Source organism: Cicer arietinum, chromosome 7 (genome assembly GCF_000331145.2).
Source record: "Cicer arietinum cultivar CDC Frontier isolate Library 1 chromosome 7, Cicar.CDCFrontier_v2.0, whole genome shotgun sequence".
In the NCBI taxonomy this organism is placed as follows: Eukaryota; Viridiplantae; Streptophyta; class Magnoliopsida; order Fabales; family Fabaceae; genus Cicer; species Cicer arietinum.
The window spans coordinates 52,839,219-52,852,300 of NC_021166.2; the positions used below are offsets into that span (position 1 = coordinate 52,839,219).

Sequence of the window (13,082 nt, forward strand, 5' to 3'; positions counted from 1 at the left end):
ACACGACAAATAAGTCCTCGTATGGATAAGATGAACCAATCAACTTATAGAACCATCACGTGACCCATCACGATCACCACTAACACTATGACCCATCAAGGTCACAACTAACATCGTAGTCCATCACGGCCACCAATAACATCGTAGTTCATCACGCCACCACTAACACAGTGGTCCATCACAATCACCACTAATTATGAAATACATGAGCATACTCTTACTCTTTCACAACAATCATTATGTAAATATAGCTATTAAAAGACTCCCCTTTTAATACTCATTACACACTAATAATTTTTCATAGAGCATACTCAAAACATATTCTCCTCAATAAAATTATTAATATGTAGCATCACGTATTATCACATCAATATTAATAATCACATATTCACACATCAATCATACATCAATCATACATATAAGGTCCCTATGTTCAAACTAAAAATTTGAAAGAAATCCTTACCTTAATTATAGTTTTTTCAACCGTTATCACTACCACAATCCAACACAACGAAAAATCTCGCTTGTGCTGACACCTTCAATCAAATAGTGTTTGACTTTATCAAATTAGTCCTTAAAACTTTAATTATCTTACAAATCATTTCTTACTCCTAATCCCCTTAGAGTGTATTTACTAAAAGAGTTTAAAACGAGTAAAGACTAATAGCATTATTATTCACTATACACATTTTCAACTTATAAAAATATATTTTTAGAAATAAACTGAAGTAGCAATGTTAATATACAAGGAAGGGGGTTTGAATTGTAAATATATCTTTTTAAAAATTCCTGAAATAAACTCAAGTTTTAACTCAAGAATGATATTGGTTAAGAAAACAGAAAACAGAGAACGTTCTTGGTTAGCTTACAAAATAGAAAATCAGTTTGTGTTTTATCTTAGTTAATCAATCAAGCTTAATAAATAAAGAGATAAGATAGAGAATACCACACAAAGATATATCCTGGTTCACCCAACTTGGGCTACGTCTAGTCCTCACACTGTGAGTTTTTCTACTAAGTGTTTAAAACAAAGAACCTTCTTGATTTTACAGCACCTAGTTCAGATCAACCTTGATCTGTTTCAATCTCTATTTCTTTCCATCCAGAAAGTAAATGCAACACCTATCTAACTTTGATAAGATTTAATACAATCTAAACAAACTATAATATAACTCTTATAGTTTGAGTTTTTACAATAAGATTGTTTTTTGATAGAATCTGAGATTTCTCAACTCTTGTTTGAGATTCGATTCTTAAAACAGAGAACGTTCTTGGTTAGCTTACAAAATAGAAAATCAGTTTGTGTTTTATCTTAGTTAATCAATCAAGCTTAATAAATAAAGAGATAAGATAGAGAATACCACACAAAGATATATCCTATTTCATCCAACTCGGGCTACGTCCAGTCCTCACACTGTGAGTTTTTCTACTAAGTGTTTAAAACAAAGAACCTTCTTGATTTTACAGCACCTAGTTCAGATCAACCTTGATCTGTTTCAATCTCTATTTCTTTCCATCCAGAAAGTAAATGCAACACCTATCTAACTTTGATAAGATTTAATACAATCTAAACAAACTATAATATAACTCTTATAGTTTGAGTTTTTACAATAAGATTGTTTTTTGATAGAATCTGAGATTTCTCAACTCTTGTTTGAGATTCGATTCTTTACAAAGAAATCAGTAGTAATCACGCAATCTGATGTTGGAATTTATAACTGCTTCTTCTTTGTAAAAATTGAGAACTTCAAGTATGTAAATGTGAATGATTATGGGAATTGACAGCACTTGAATTTCTTGCTTAATTTCTGGATATTGGTCTTCCTTTTATAGGCGTTTGGAAGCAATTAATAAGGGTCAAAAAGAGTTGTTGGTAGTGCTCTATTACTTTTGACCAAAACCAATATATGAGAATAAAAATAATCCAGCCTTTGAATAAGTTAAAATTGATTTGACTGAGTCTGTTACAACTTTGCTTAATCAGTTTTTTCTTCTAGTTTAAGGGCATTTGAAGCTTCTCACTTAATCTTTGATGCTACAACTTCGATCTGGAGCCTTGAATCTAGCCAAAATAGTTTGGAGAAATATTATAAGCCATTGCAGAAGTAAACAGAGCACTGCTCTAATTCTGCAGAAAACGAAGATTGATTATCAATCTTGATCTATCAATTGGATCTTTCTGGAGATTTGATGATCAATTTGGAGTTCCTGTTTTGATCTTTCTGGATGTCTTTGTAATGTCTTAACATATATTAAGGTTGATCAAACTTTCTTGATATTTTGATTTAAGTGGTTTCAAACTTTTTCAACTGGTGTGTTTCGAGTCCTTTTATTTTAATGATTCGAGAACCTTCTCGTAGTGAGATGAATCATATTTGTTCCTTGTCATGTACTGATGATATTGGTATAAAATTCATAAGCAAAGACTTTGTTAAAATGGTGGATATTGATTGGTCAAGATGCTGTGACAATCAATCTTGAATCTGGAGATCGTTCTCCGTTTTGTCTAGAATGATCTTGTTTCAGTTTTGAGCTGTTTTTCTTTGCTTTGCTTGATTCTGTTCTTTAATTAAATTCACTCAAAAGCACAAGTTAAATTAACATAACATTTTAGAATCATAATTAACTATCTTAATTAACCTTTGTTTATTTTCATCAAAACTTTAAATATAGAGTTTGTCTCAACATAAACATCCTTCAATTTTTCTGAGAATTCACTAACAATTATTCGAAACATTTTAAATTATTTTTCTTAAAATTTTTCACACAACCACAATTTTTTTTCTCAATAACTACAAGTTTGATTCACTATATTTTTAAAGATTAAATACTTAATCGAAGTATTTACCTCATAATCACACACAAAAATATCAATAAATATTTTTCTAATTTCAAAGTACTAACTCTTTGAAATAGTTTAATTCCTTTCAAAATATATTAAATATTATTAGGTTGTAGAACAAATCAATTTGTTAAGACAAACTTCTCTATCTTGTTTCTAATTGAAATGTATCTAGTCATCCTTTAAAATTCAATTCACATTTCACCTATTTTGTTCCACCATTTAAACCAATCCTCTGTCAAGATCAATAATCTGCATACGAAATAGAAGGGCCAAGTTGTATGACATGCCACCCTAATTGATTCTCTTATACCAGTATTATAATAGGCATTGCATCATAATATCATATACACCAAACAATCATGTAGTACACCAGACATACTTCACACATCCTAATTAATACACATCTTCCTCACTAAGCACTCTACACTGACAAAGAGCATCTCAGATACATCTTATTACTTACACTTTCAACATTCAAGTTCATACATAAAATGCTCATTGCAGATAGCACAGTTTAGCACATGTATCGACTTGACACTTCCAGTTTATTCAAAAGAAAGGAAATATGGAGTTATTGGTGGATCAAACAAACTATGAGCCAATTTGTTTCTCTTCTAGTTTTTCAAGTAAACACACAACATCAATTTCATATTACCAAAAGCACACAAACAAAAATCATCTCCCTCTATTGGTTGAGCTCGCGAGTTTGAGAGGAAAAGAGGAGCGAAAGGATTTATTTTTCATTAATACAAGCATCAACAAAACCAAAAACAACAAACAAGAAGGGTCAAACCAATAATCCGCATGTAAAGAAAGAGAGGGAGATAAAATGATTTTTCACCTTGAGTTTATTAGTTAAAATGGATTTCCCTTTAGCAGTAAAGCACTTTTGTGGTTGAAGCTTTTTGGTTTTGACGCTTTATTGGAGCTCAATCAATGGAGGAATGATTATGGTTTTTGAGTATTTGAGAGAAGGTGGAGAAGAGGAAAAAGAAAGTGATGGTGTTGTGTTGAAGACAGAGACCACATGCCCTACTTATAAAGGGGATGAGAATTTTTTTTTTCTAACTTACAAACAAGACAAATTATAACTAGGTATATTACTAAAATTATCATTATAACATTTAACACTCTTACACACATCACATCACTCACTTCTCAATTTAATTTAATCAAAAAATATATACTCTCATTGTAACTCAATTGACAGGTGAAGTTTTTTGCAACAAGTGACATTTTAAAATTTTGTTCGAAAATAATTTATTTTCATAACTTAATTAAATTATACTCTTATAAATAATTTTAATCGGTTCTCAAAATATATATATATATATATATATATATATATATATATATATATATATATATATATATACCTATATTTTAAACATATTACTAACTCTAACAAAATATATGTTTGGTACTTAATTCATAAAATATTGGGCTAAAGGCCTAAGCAATTCAACACAAAATATACAAAAATTGCATAAATTAGAGTTTAGAAATTTCAGGGTCTTACATACACAAAAATTGAGTTTACAGGGATGCACGTTAATTTAGTTTACGTAGGCATCAACGGATTCAGTTTACGTAAAAGTTAAAAATGTTATAAATAAACAAGAGCATTTTAGGTTTTTCATTTTTATAAAAAAATTGAAGGTGTGGATAGCAAAAATAGGAGCATAGGTAACAAAATAGACATATTTTTTAGTTACAGATGTTTACATCTGAATTAATCTAAAAAACATGAAAAATCGATAAAAAAAATGCAAAATTGATTAAAAAAAATATTAAAAACCTCAATTGAATATTATGAATGATTTTGAATTTTCTTTCATGATAATCATTCGGATTGAATTTCATTTTCATTTTTTAAAACTAAACTGAACCAAAGGACATTTATAAATTTTAATATTTATTTTATTAGTATGAGATATTGCATTAAATTATTATTTGTTAGTTTTAATTAATTTTAATAATACTTATTTATTAAAGTTGATATATTTTTATTACTATTTCATATAATTCAAACATAATCTATGTTATTCCGTAATATTAATTTTTAGTATATTATGTATAATATTTTGCTTCAAACTTGTTACGTTAATATAATTTCAAAATATTATTATTAAAATAATATATTACAAATTGTAATTTAAATTTAAAGTGCATTAATTTAGATTAGATCAAATTTTTATTTATTTATTTATCATCCAAATTGAACCAAATCACAAATACTTTAATTTTAGATCGCATGAGTTTTTCTCTCAATATTGATTCAAACCGCACCACAAGCGCTCCAACTTTTACCCTTCTTTTGTCATTTGTAATTGGAATTAAGATAAATCTTATGTGACTAGAATTAAAACCTCTTGTCTTTGACCCTTCTTTTGATTGTTGTTTTTCAATTTAAGGGGTTACATTTCTTTTTTCACAATTTTGAGGGACTACATTGATTAGTTTTTACAATTTGAAGGAATAAAATACTTATTTACTCATCTTTCATACACACACAAATGTCACATTGCTTGGGAGTCGAGGTTAAAGGTAATTTACAAACAACACTCACATTTTTCTATCCCATTGATACACTTTATATTAAGGACCAAATCGTGAATGCTTACGTACAATACTCAAGATAGAGAATATCTCAAAAATATGGTTTGAGTTAGGAACAATAATAGTGTGAAAAATGAGAGTGTAAAATAATTTCTTTTTAAGCCTAAGACGAACCTTTAAGCCCCTTAGCTTCAAAGAAGTTTTTCCACTAGTTCTGATTCACACAAAAAAAAATATCATTATTTAAAAATTGAGGTTAAAATAATTTGTAAAAAAACATTCGGTCATTTAACCCTAAGACGAATTTCACCATAGACAAAAGCGTGAAAGACTACAAACATGATTCCAAAACATACAATGTCTATTAAACGTGACTTGAACTGGGAAATCGAAATAACTCCCAAATCACAAGTTTTATAAGAAATCTATCCGAAAACTTATTTACTAAATATACCTCATAGCTTTATTGAATTATTAAAATAATGATTTACATGTACAAGCTTATATAGTGATAAGATAGAATTGGTTATTAACTGAGAAATAAAACAATTACAACCAATAACTAGTAGATAACTAACTGCGACAAGTTAACTGCCTTAGACTAATTGCATTGGGAGGTTGAGTGACTAGGTAGGATGAGGGTCTGGTGGCAGGTGACTGGCTGGCATGGTCTGGTGGCAGATGATTGGCTGGCATGGTCTGGTGGTAGATGACTGGCTGACTGGCTCGAGGTTGGCGCTGACTGACTGATACGAGGCTGGCAAAGAGGGTGTTGGCTGACAAGCTGGGGATTAGCAAACTCATATATAGGACCACTGTTTGTAGGCTGATGGAGGCTTGTATCCTAGATTCACTGATAGGAAGCTGGCTGGCATATGCAAGCTCATGACTGGCTGGCCGACCTGGCACTGGCCTATGGCTGGATAGTTGTACCAGTGCAGGCTCATGCGAGGATGATGGAACTAACTCACCCTTATCTTCTAATAAGTTTAGTTTCATAAGCTATGGGCAAGAAAGTCCGACTACATTTATGTAAAAAAAATTGTTTGGCACATTTGAGTTTACAATTTTGCATCCATTGTCCACAGTTACACATTCTCGCTCATCTCTCTTATGAATCTCATTTCTCATTCGCGACATAGCTCCACCCAACCACTCACTACACAGCTCTCATCTCACTCTAAGCATAAGCCACCAGACAACCACAAAGCTTCGACCTGCGATCACTATATCTGCTCCCACCATAACACAACTCTCATCTATGCTGATATGTTAGACCCCTATGGTTATCAAAGAATTTTGACAGTGTCTTCATTTTTTTTCTCATAATTATTACCATAATTTATTTGGCTTGCTCAAAACAACATAATAAAACTACAAGGAACAACAAAATAAAATATTATAAACCTAGAAAAGCATTCGTTAAATTAGAATGTCTTTCAATCAAAATAGGAAGACTTCACAACTTTCTTTCAAAGGGAAATACACTATACAAAATTGATATAGGTAAGCAAATCCAATAAAGAAACTTAAGACAATATAATCCCAAAAGAGAGAACGAAAAACATTTTCCTGCATCCAAAAGTATCAAATTGCCCCTGCACAACCAAGTGCAATTAAAATGATAACGGAAACACTTACAAGAAAATGAAAACAAATTTGGGTAATACTAAAAAGTGCTCTAGGTCACTAATAAAAAATTAAAATAAACAAATAAAACTTTTTAAAATTATATTTCTGATTTTTTTTTTTTTAATGTTTAAGGAATATCTAGAACACTCGTTAGCATTTTTAGCCTTTTCAAAAAAATTATAATAAAAAAAAAATGTAAACAAAATTAGCTTGTTAACTTTTTTTATTTATTAAATCTATGTTTAGTATCTGGGTGAATTTATCCGCAAAAGCTACATCAGGGTGAATTTATCAGCATACCAAACACTAAATTGTTCTACATTAATACCCATTCTTCTTTGTATTTTGTTTTTCCAAAAAAACTAATACCCATTATTCGAAAATGGAGAATTGCAATCACCGGTTCTAAGGCTATTTTCAATGGAGGGTTAAGCAAAGGCGTAATTGTTAATCTAGTGGATTATCGTGTGATTTTTGCTTTATGAGGTGGAGCATTGCAATCACCGGTTCTTCACTTGCCCTTTTTCTTACTTGGTGCGTGACAAAAGTATGTATGGATGAGGTTTTAAGAAAGCTCGGAGAGAAGTGGTAAACTTAGGGATATAACTGGAAGCTTTTGAGAGGAAGAAAGAAAGAAGTCTCATGGAGGATGCATCAATGGTCGAACAAGAGGAATCCATCAATTATTTAAGAGTACGATGCAAGGAAGTCGGAGATTGAACTGTTACCTTCAAAGATGGTTATCATAGAATTACGATGCTTCCTCTTGCGCCTCCTTGCATTCCTCAAAATTCGCTCTGTTTCTTCCTCTTCTTCCTTTGTCAAATTTCCGAACAAGTCTTCTCCATGAAAATACATATTTAATTAGAGTAGATTAATGAATTATATATACCGTGCTTTGATAAATCAATTATATATGTGATAACTCTAGACAGCGTACATAATCAGTATTACTTTTAAGCATGATTATACTGGATTGTTGTCATAACCTCCTTTAAATAGAAAATGTTAACTAAATGTAACAGACACATCACATACCCAAGTAGAATCTCTGTATTCAACTTAATTTGATAATAATTACAAAAATCTGCAGTTCTATTATGTATCTTATGAACTAAGTTGTTGGAAAATAAATGCTAACAATGAACTATAAGAAAGCTCAAAGAGAATAAGTTTGTCCAAATCATGGTGAGCCAACGTGATTTTACAAAAACTACAACTTGTAGTTTTGTAAAATCACGGTGGTTCACTCTCATCATGCTTGCAGAGAAAATGAATTTTTACAAATCAACCATGCCCTTTTCTCTCCGATTCCTTTTCTTATATCCCTTACACACAAAATCACGCATCATTCGGTTAGGGAGCCTCTTCCTTGCACTTCTCCTCGCTGCTACCTGTCCATCTGTTGTAACCAACTTAGCTCCCTCCATTTGGCTGACGTGAGTTCCCTCATTCGTAATTTTTGCTTTCTTGTTCCCTTCCCCCTTCGCTGCTACTGGTGTCATATAACACTAAATAGCTAATGTTTTTCATAACCCAAAACAGTATCTAGAAATTGAATTCATCCCTTATACTGCCTTGCTCACTAGTCACTACCACCACAACAATCCAATTTCAAACTATTTTGAAAAGGCATATAAAAAGATGAAAACGCTATGTTTCAGCGTTGCTATCGAATGAGTTTAATTAAAAATAACTAATCTCAATTTGTTTTTGTTGCATAGGAGACAATATAAGCAATAAGACTCCATCAAAAAATATATATATCTATATAAGAAATGAGAAATCATAAGGAAGTCTTGTTATAGTTATGCCAATTACCTGCATTTACTTCGCCCAAGCAGGAAAAACTTCCATCAGTCTCCTCATCAGATTCAATGACGATTGCGTAGTCTCTTCCTCCCCTAATAACCTGTCATGCAAACAGTATTTGACATTTACAATAGGTAAAACACGTATAAGATTTGTCAAATTGATAAGCACATGTCTTTTGCATGAAAATAAAATGGGAAATGTCACTGGCAAGTGCATATCATATAATAGAGCATATCATACTATAAGAAGGAAGAACAACACAATTAACTTGATTTAGAAGACACGTAAATCATGAATGGGAAGAGACCAAAATTTTGAAAATACCTTCTCCACGTGTGGTTGTTTTTGCTTTCGCACCTTCTCAGATATTCTATCTGAAAAAGTGACTCTCTCTCTTTTTACTGGCATCCAGCCTCCAGTTTCTACTTTTGAATCTACAGTAGCTTGTGTATTCATCTTCGCTTCACTAAAGTCAAGACAAAAATACTTGTGACCCTTGGTCGTAAATGCTTTTGCAAGTGAAGACTAATGTAACTAGTTGTAAATAAAAGGATTGATAACATATTAAATTGATCAGACTAATGGATGTAACTTTCCTAGTTGATCAGAGACAATCTTAGAGTTAGGAAAAATTAGGAGACACTTACTTAGCAGGATGCTGACGCATTTTCGGCGCCAGCGCGATAACTTGTTTGCCAACATTCTGCAATATATCAGGAAATAACTATGCTTTTCACCACAGGAAGTAATCCGAAGCAAGATGGTGTGTGCATGTGTCTCTGAGTGTGGAACAAAGTAGTATCTTTCACCATAAGAATAAGATCAGGAAAGTATGTTAATGGTTTATTATTAGAGACAAAGCACCTTTAGAGATGGAATAAGCTGTGCCAGATCCTTTTGGTTGGTATGTTTTAAACTGCACGAGATTTCCTGCAAATACTCGGGCATAAAGCATCAGTTTGTTGACAGCCATCTAGGAGACTAAGATATGAATGACAAGGAAAAGAAAGAAAATTCAAAGGCATTGTACATGTAGCAGAAAAATTGAAGAGGGGTTTTAAGCAATCTTACATTGAATATCTGTAACCTTAAAAAAATTGAAATCTATTATGTGTGCTGTGTGCATACTTTAATCATTATACATTTTCATATCTTACGTGCCTTCATTTCCTTGGTGGTCTTCTGGAGATCATTTTGCACATTTCGTAGAGAAGATTCAATTAACTGCGGCATGGCTGAAACCATCGTATATACTTCCTGTAACTTTTCTATGTTTGTAACGTGGCTCATTTGTTCAGATAAAGATGCCAAGCTCCCATTAATGCTTGCTTTAATTTCTTCTTGTCCTTTGGTCTGATTTAAAACCACCGTCTCTCAGTCTATTGAACTTCCATATTCATTGATGTAAGAGAAATCATGCAAGTCATTGATAAAAATCGGGTAGTTACCATTAACTGAAGTGAGTTATCCTGAGCAATCAACTTCTGTCTTATGTACTCCACTGAAATGAAAAGCTAGGAGTTAAAATGGTATACTAGCTTAAAAAAGTATAATTCATTAAGAACAAAGCCACAAAATACGTTCAGAACTTCAGATCATCATAAATTTAGAAATGGATACAATGTAGAGCCATATGTAAGTTTGCATCAATCACATAATGAACAGAAAATTGAGCTAAATGTCATAATTCTAAGTACAGAAAAAGAGCCAGCCATCGGTAGTAGAACTATGTTTCAGAGAATAAACAATATTTTGGAAAATCCATCATGGGTGGAGAATCAAAGGAGGAGACAGCCATACAAAATTTAGTAGAATGTTCTGAGAAAAGTGAACGACGTGAATTCAAACTTATAGTAAAAAAGAACTAATGCAATCACTATATTTTTTTCCAGAGGCAGTTGCTTCCAAATGTAAGTACACTTCTATTGATTCATATATAAACACAACTAGCATAAATTTTTTTTAGAATATTGTCAATATTTAGAATGTTAGTCGCTTACTCTCCAAAATAATTTCCTTAGTTCCTTTGTTTACTTGCATTATGTCACTTTGAACAGAATCCATGATCATTGCAAACCTGCTCAATGAGGTTTCCATTATGCCAATTCGGTGTTCGAGTCCTTCACTTAACTGATCTGTGGAACAAACAGTAGATTTGTTATCATCAGTAAATAACGTGCAAAAATAAAAGAACTTAATTGGTTGACTTCTTATTTTTGCATAGGTTAAAGAAAGACAGTTTATCCTTGGATACATCTAATGTGGATGCTAAAATTTTAAGCTATTGAAGCAACACTCGCACGTTCATTAAATATACTCACTTTTATTATCTGCAGAATTCCATTTAACCAAGAGATTGGATGAAGATCTTGAGTTGGGTGGTTGACTCTCGTCCTTTGAATAAGTAAGTCGGGGCAAACAAGAAAACCTCCTTGAAGAGTTCTCATGTTCTTGAGAACCAACTCTCTGTAAGGATTAAAAGAACAAATGGAATTGTGAATTGCATGTATTCATGTTTAACTACTAACAAAAAGGGAATGAATATTTCAACCAAAATATGTTAATTAAAACTTTCATAATTGATTGAAGGATCTTATAATACGTTCTCTATTTACTAGGAACGTAGCTGTTGACAACCTATTAATTTATCTTCCATTTCAAAAGTATAGAGATTCAAGCAGGGTATATATGGGCTTTTTCCTTATAAAAATTTAGATTGGAAGATATTAATTTGTAATTGTCTGATATAACCTATTAATTTACATGGTTCAATTACCAAAAAATCCTTCTAAACATATATAGATGTCAGACAAAGTTAAACAAGAGGCATTGTGCAAAAATTTATATGCAGGAGCAAATTCCAAGTTACTTAAAATAATCATAGTAATATTTTCGTGATAATTTATTTATCACATACTTCTTGAGAAGTTCGTCGACTCTGAATCTACAAGTTTTTTCAACTATATTAAACTAATGCGATTGGAACATGACTTTCTTCTATACGAGAAATTGAAATTCCAGCATCAGGATCGTTTAGGTTTAACCTGATCATTTGCTGTGATAGCTTCATCGAGAGAGCTTTGAGATAAATGAGACAAAATTCCTTGCTGAGATGAAAGTCCCTGAGAAAACGACTGCTGAGACTGTTGCGATCGATGTTGTGACGTTTGTAATCCCATCGATGCATTGTTCGGCCTCCTATCATGTTTTCCACAATAAACACCAAAATCCACAACAATAAAAAAAAAAAAAATCAATAATAGGAGTACTCATCTAGATACACAATGCTAAAACTACAAAAACTCAAAAGAAACATAAATTTGCACCGAGACATAAGAAATTGCCTAAATCACAGTTACTTTACTCCGTTTCTAGATCCTGTAATTTCACATGATCTAAACATAGCGTTCTAAGTAGTTAACAAACCAGAAAAAATTATCATCAAACGGTAGCATATATGGAAAAACTTCAGATCTAGAATATCTTATTTAAAAAGATAACAATCAAATAAACTTTCTCTCTCTCTCTCTCTCTCTTGATCAATAAAAGTAATTAACCTTGCATAACCGTGAGGAGGAGGGAAAACAGAGATGGAGGAGAGATCGCACGCCTTGTTGATTTTCATTTTCATTTCGGATCCGTTTTGTAATTTCGTTGTTGTTAGAATATGCAGAAACGGTGAGGTTTGAGAGTGGGAAAGAGGAACTCTGTGATAGCGCTCTATTTGGGAAGAAGGGATGGAACTAGCGAGTTAGTTGTAAACTGGCGGGAATGGAACGGGAATTTAAACGTTGATGGAGAATATAGGCCGTTTTCTTGTGGGTTTAACGGTTTTAAGCAGCACATGGGCCGGATCTCGGGTCCACTGTTTCTTTTAACAATTACTTTTGGGTCAAAAGAAAAGGAATTGAATTTAGTTACACATATAGTATAAAGTAATTGAGAATTTTCACTTTACATAAATCAAATTTTGATATGAATCGATATATTTAATCTTTAAATTAATAATTAAATAAATTATTTTAAATTATTTATTTATTTATATAATTATATTAATTAAATATTATTTACGAAAAATACCAACAAAATAAAATTTTATTTTTTCTGAATTATTATTTTAATGATAAAATATAAAAAATTAGTATTATGGATATAAATAACAAAATAATATTTTTTCTTATGAAATAATCTTTTTTTAAAAACAAATATAAATAAATAACTATTTGATTTA

At 31.5% G+C, this 13,082-nt stretch overlaps 1 protein-coding gene across 3 annotated transcripts; it reads right to left on the reverse strand.

Annotated features, from left to right (window-relative positions):
• Positions 1-6,849: 6,849 nt before the first annotated feature.
• Positions 6,850-12,635, reverse strand: LOC101507023 (putative recombination initiation defects 3). Of its 3 annotated transcripts, none has more exons than XR_012163953.1 (12): positions 12,409-12,635; positions 11,896-12,049; positions 11,173-11,317; positions 10,852-10,986; positions 10,300-10,352; positions 10,013-10,204; positions 9,716-9,781; positions 9,499-9,554; positions 9,176-9,317; positions 8,858-8,948; positions 7,765-8,531; positions 6,850-7,002 (listed from the first exon to the last, which is right to left on the reverse strand). XR_012163953.1 is itself a non-coding variant. In XM_073370911.1 (12 exons), exons 1-12 carry the CDS (start codon positions 12,480-12,482, stop codon positions 6,992-6,994), a joined length of 1,230 nt encoding a protein of 409 aa, XP_073227012.1. In that variant the 5' UTR covers positions 12,483-12,635; the 3' UTR covers positions 6,850-6,991. The 3 variants fall into 3 exon arrangements, 2 of the variants coding, with proteins under 2 accessions (XP_073227012.1, XP_012574171.2); XM_073370911.1 differs by having other exon boundaries at positions 7,765-7,875; XM_012718717.3 differs by lacking the exon at positions 6,850-7,002 and having other exon boundaries at positions 7,217-7,875.
• Positions 12,636-13,082: the final 447 nt, after the last annotated feature.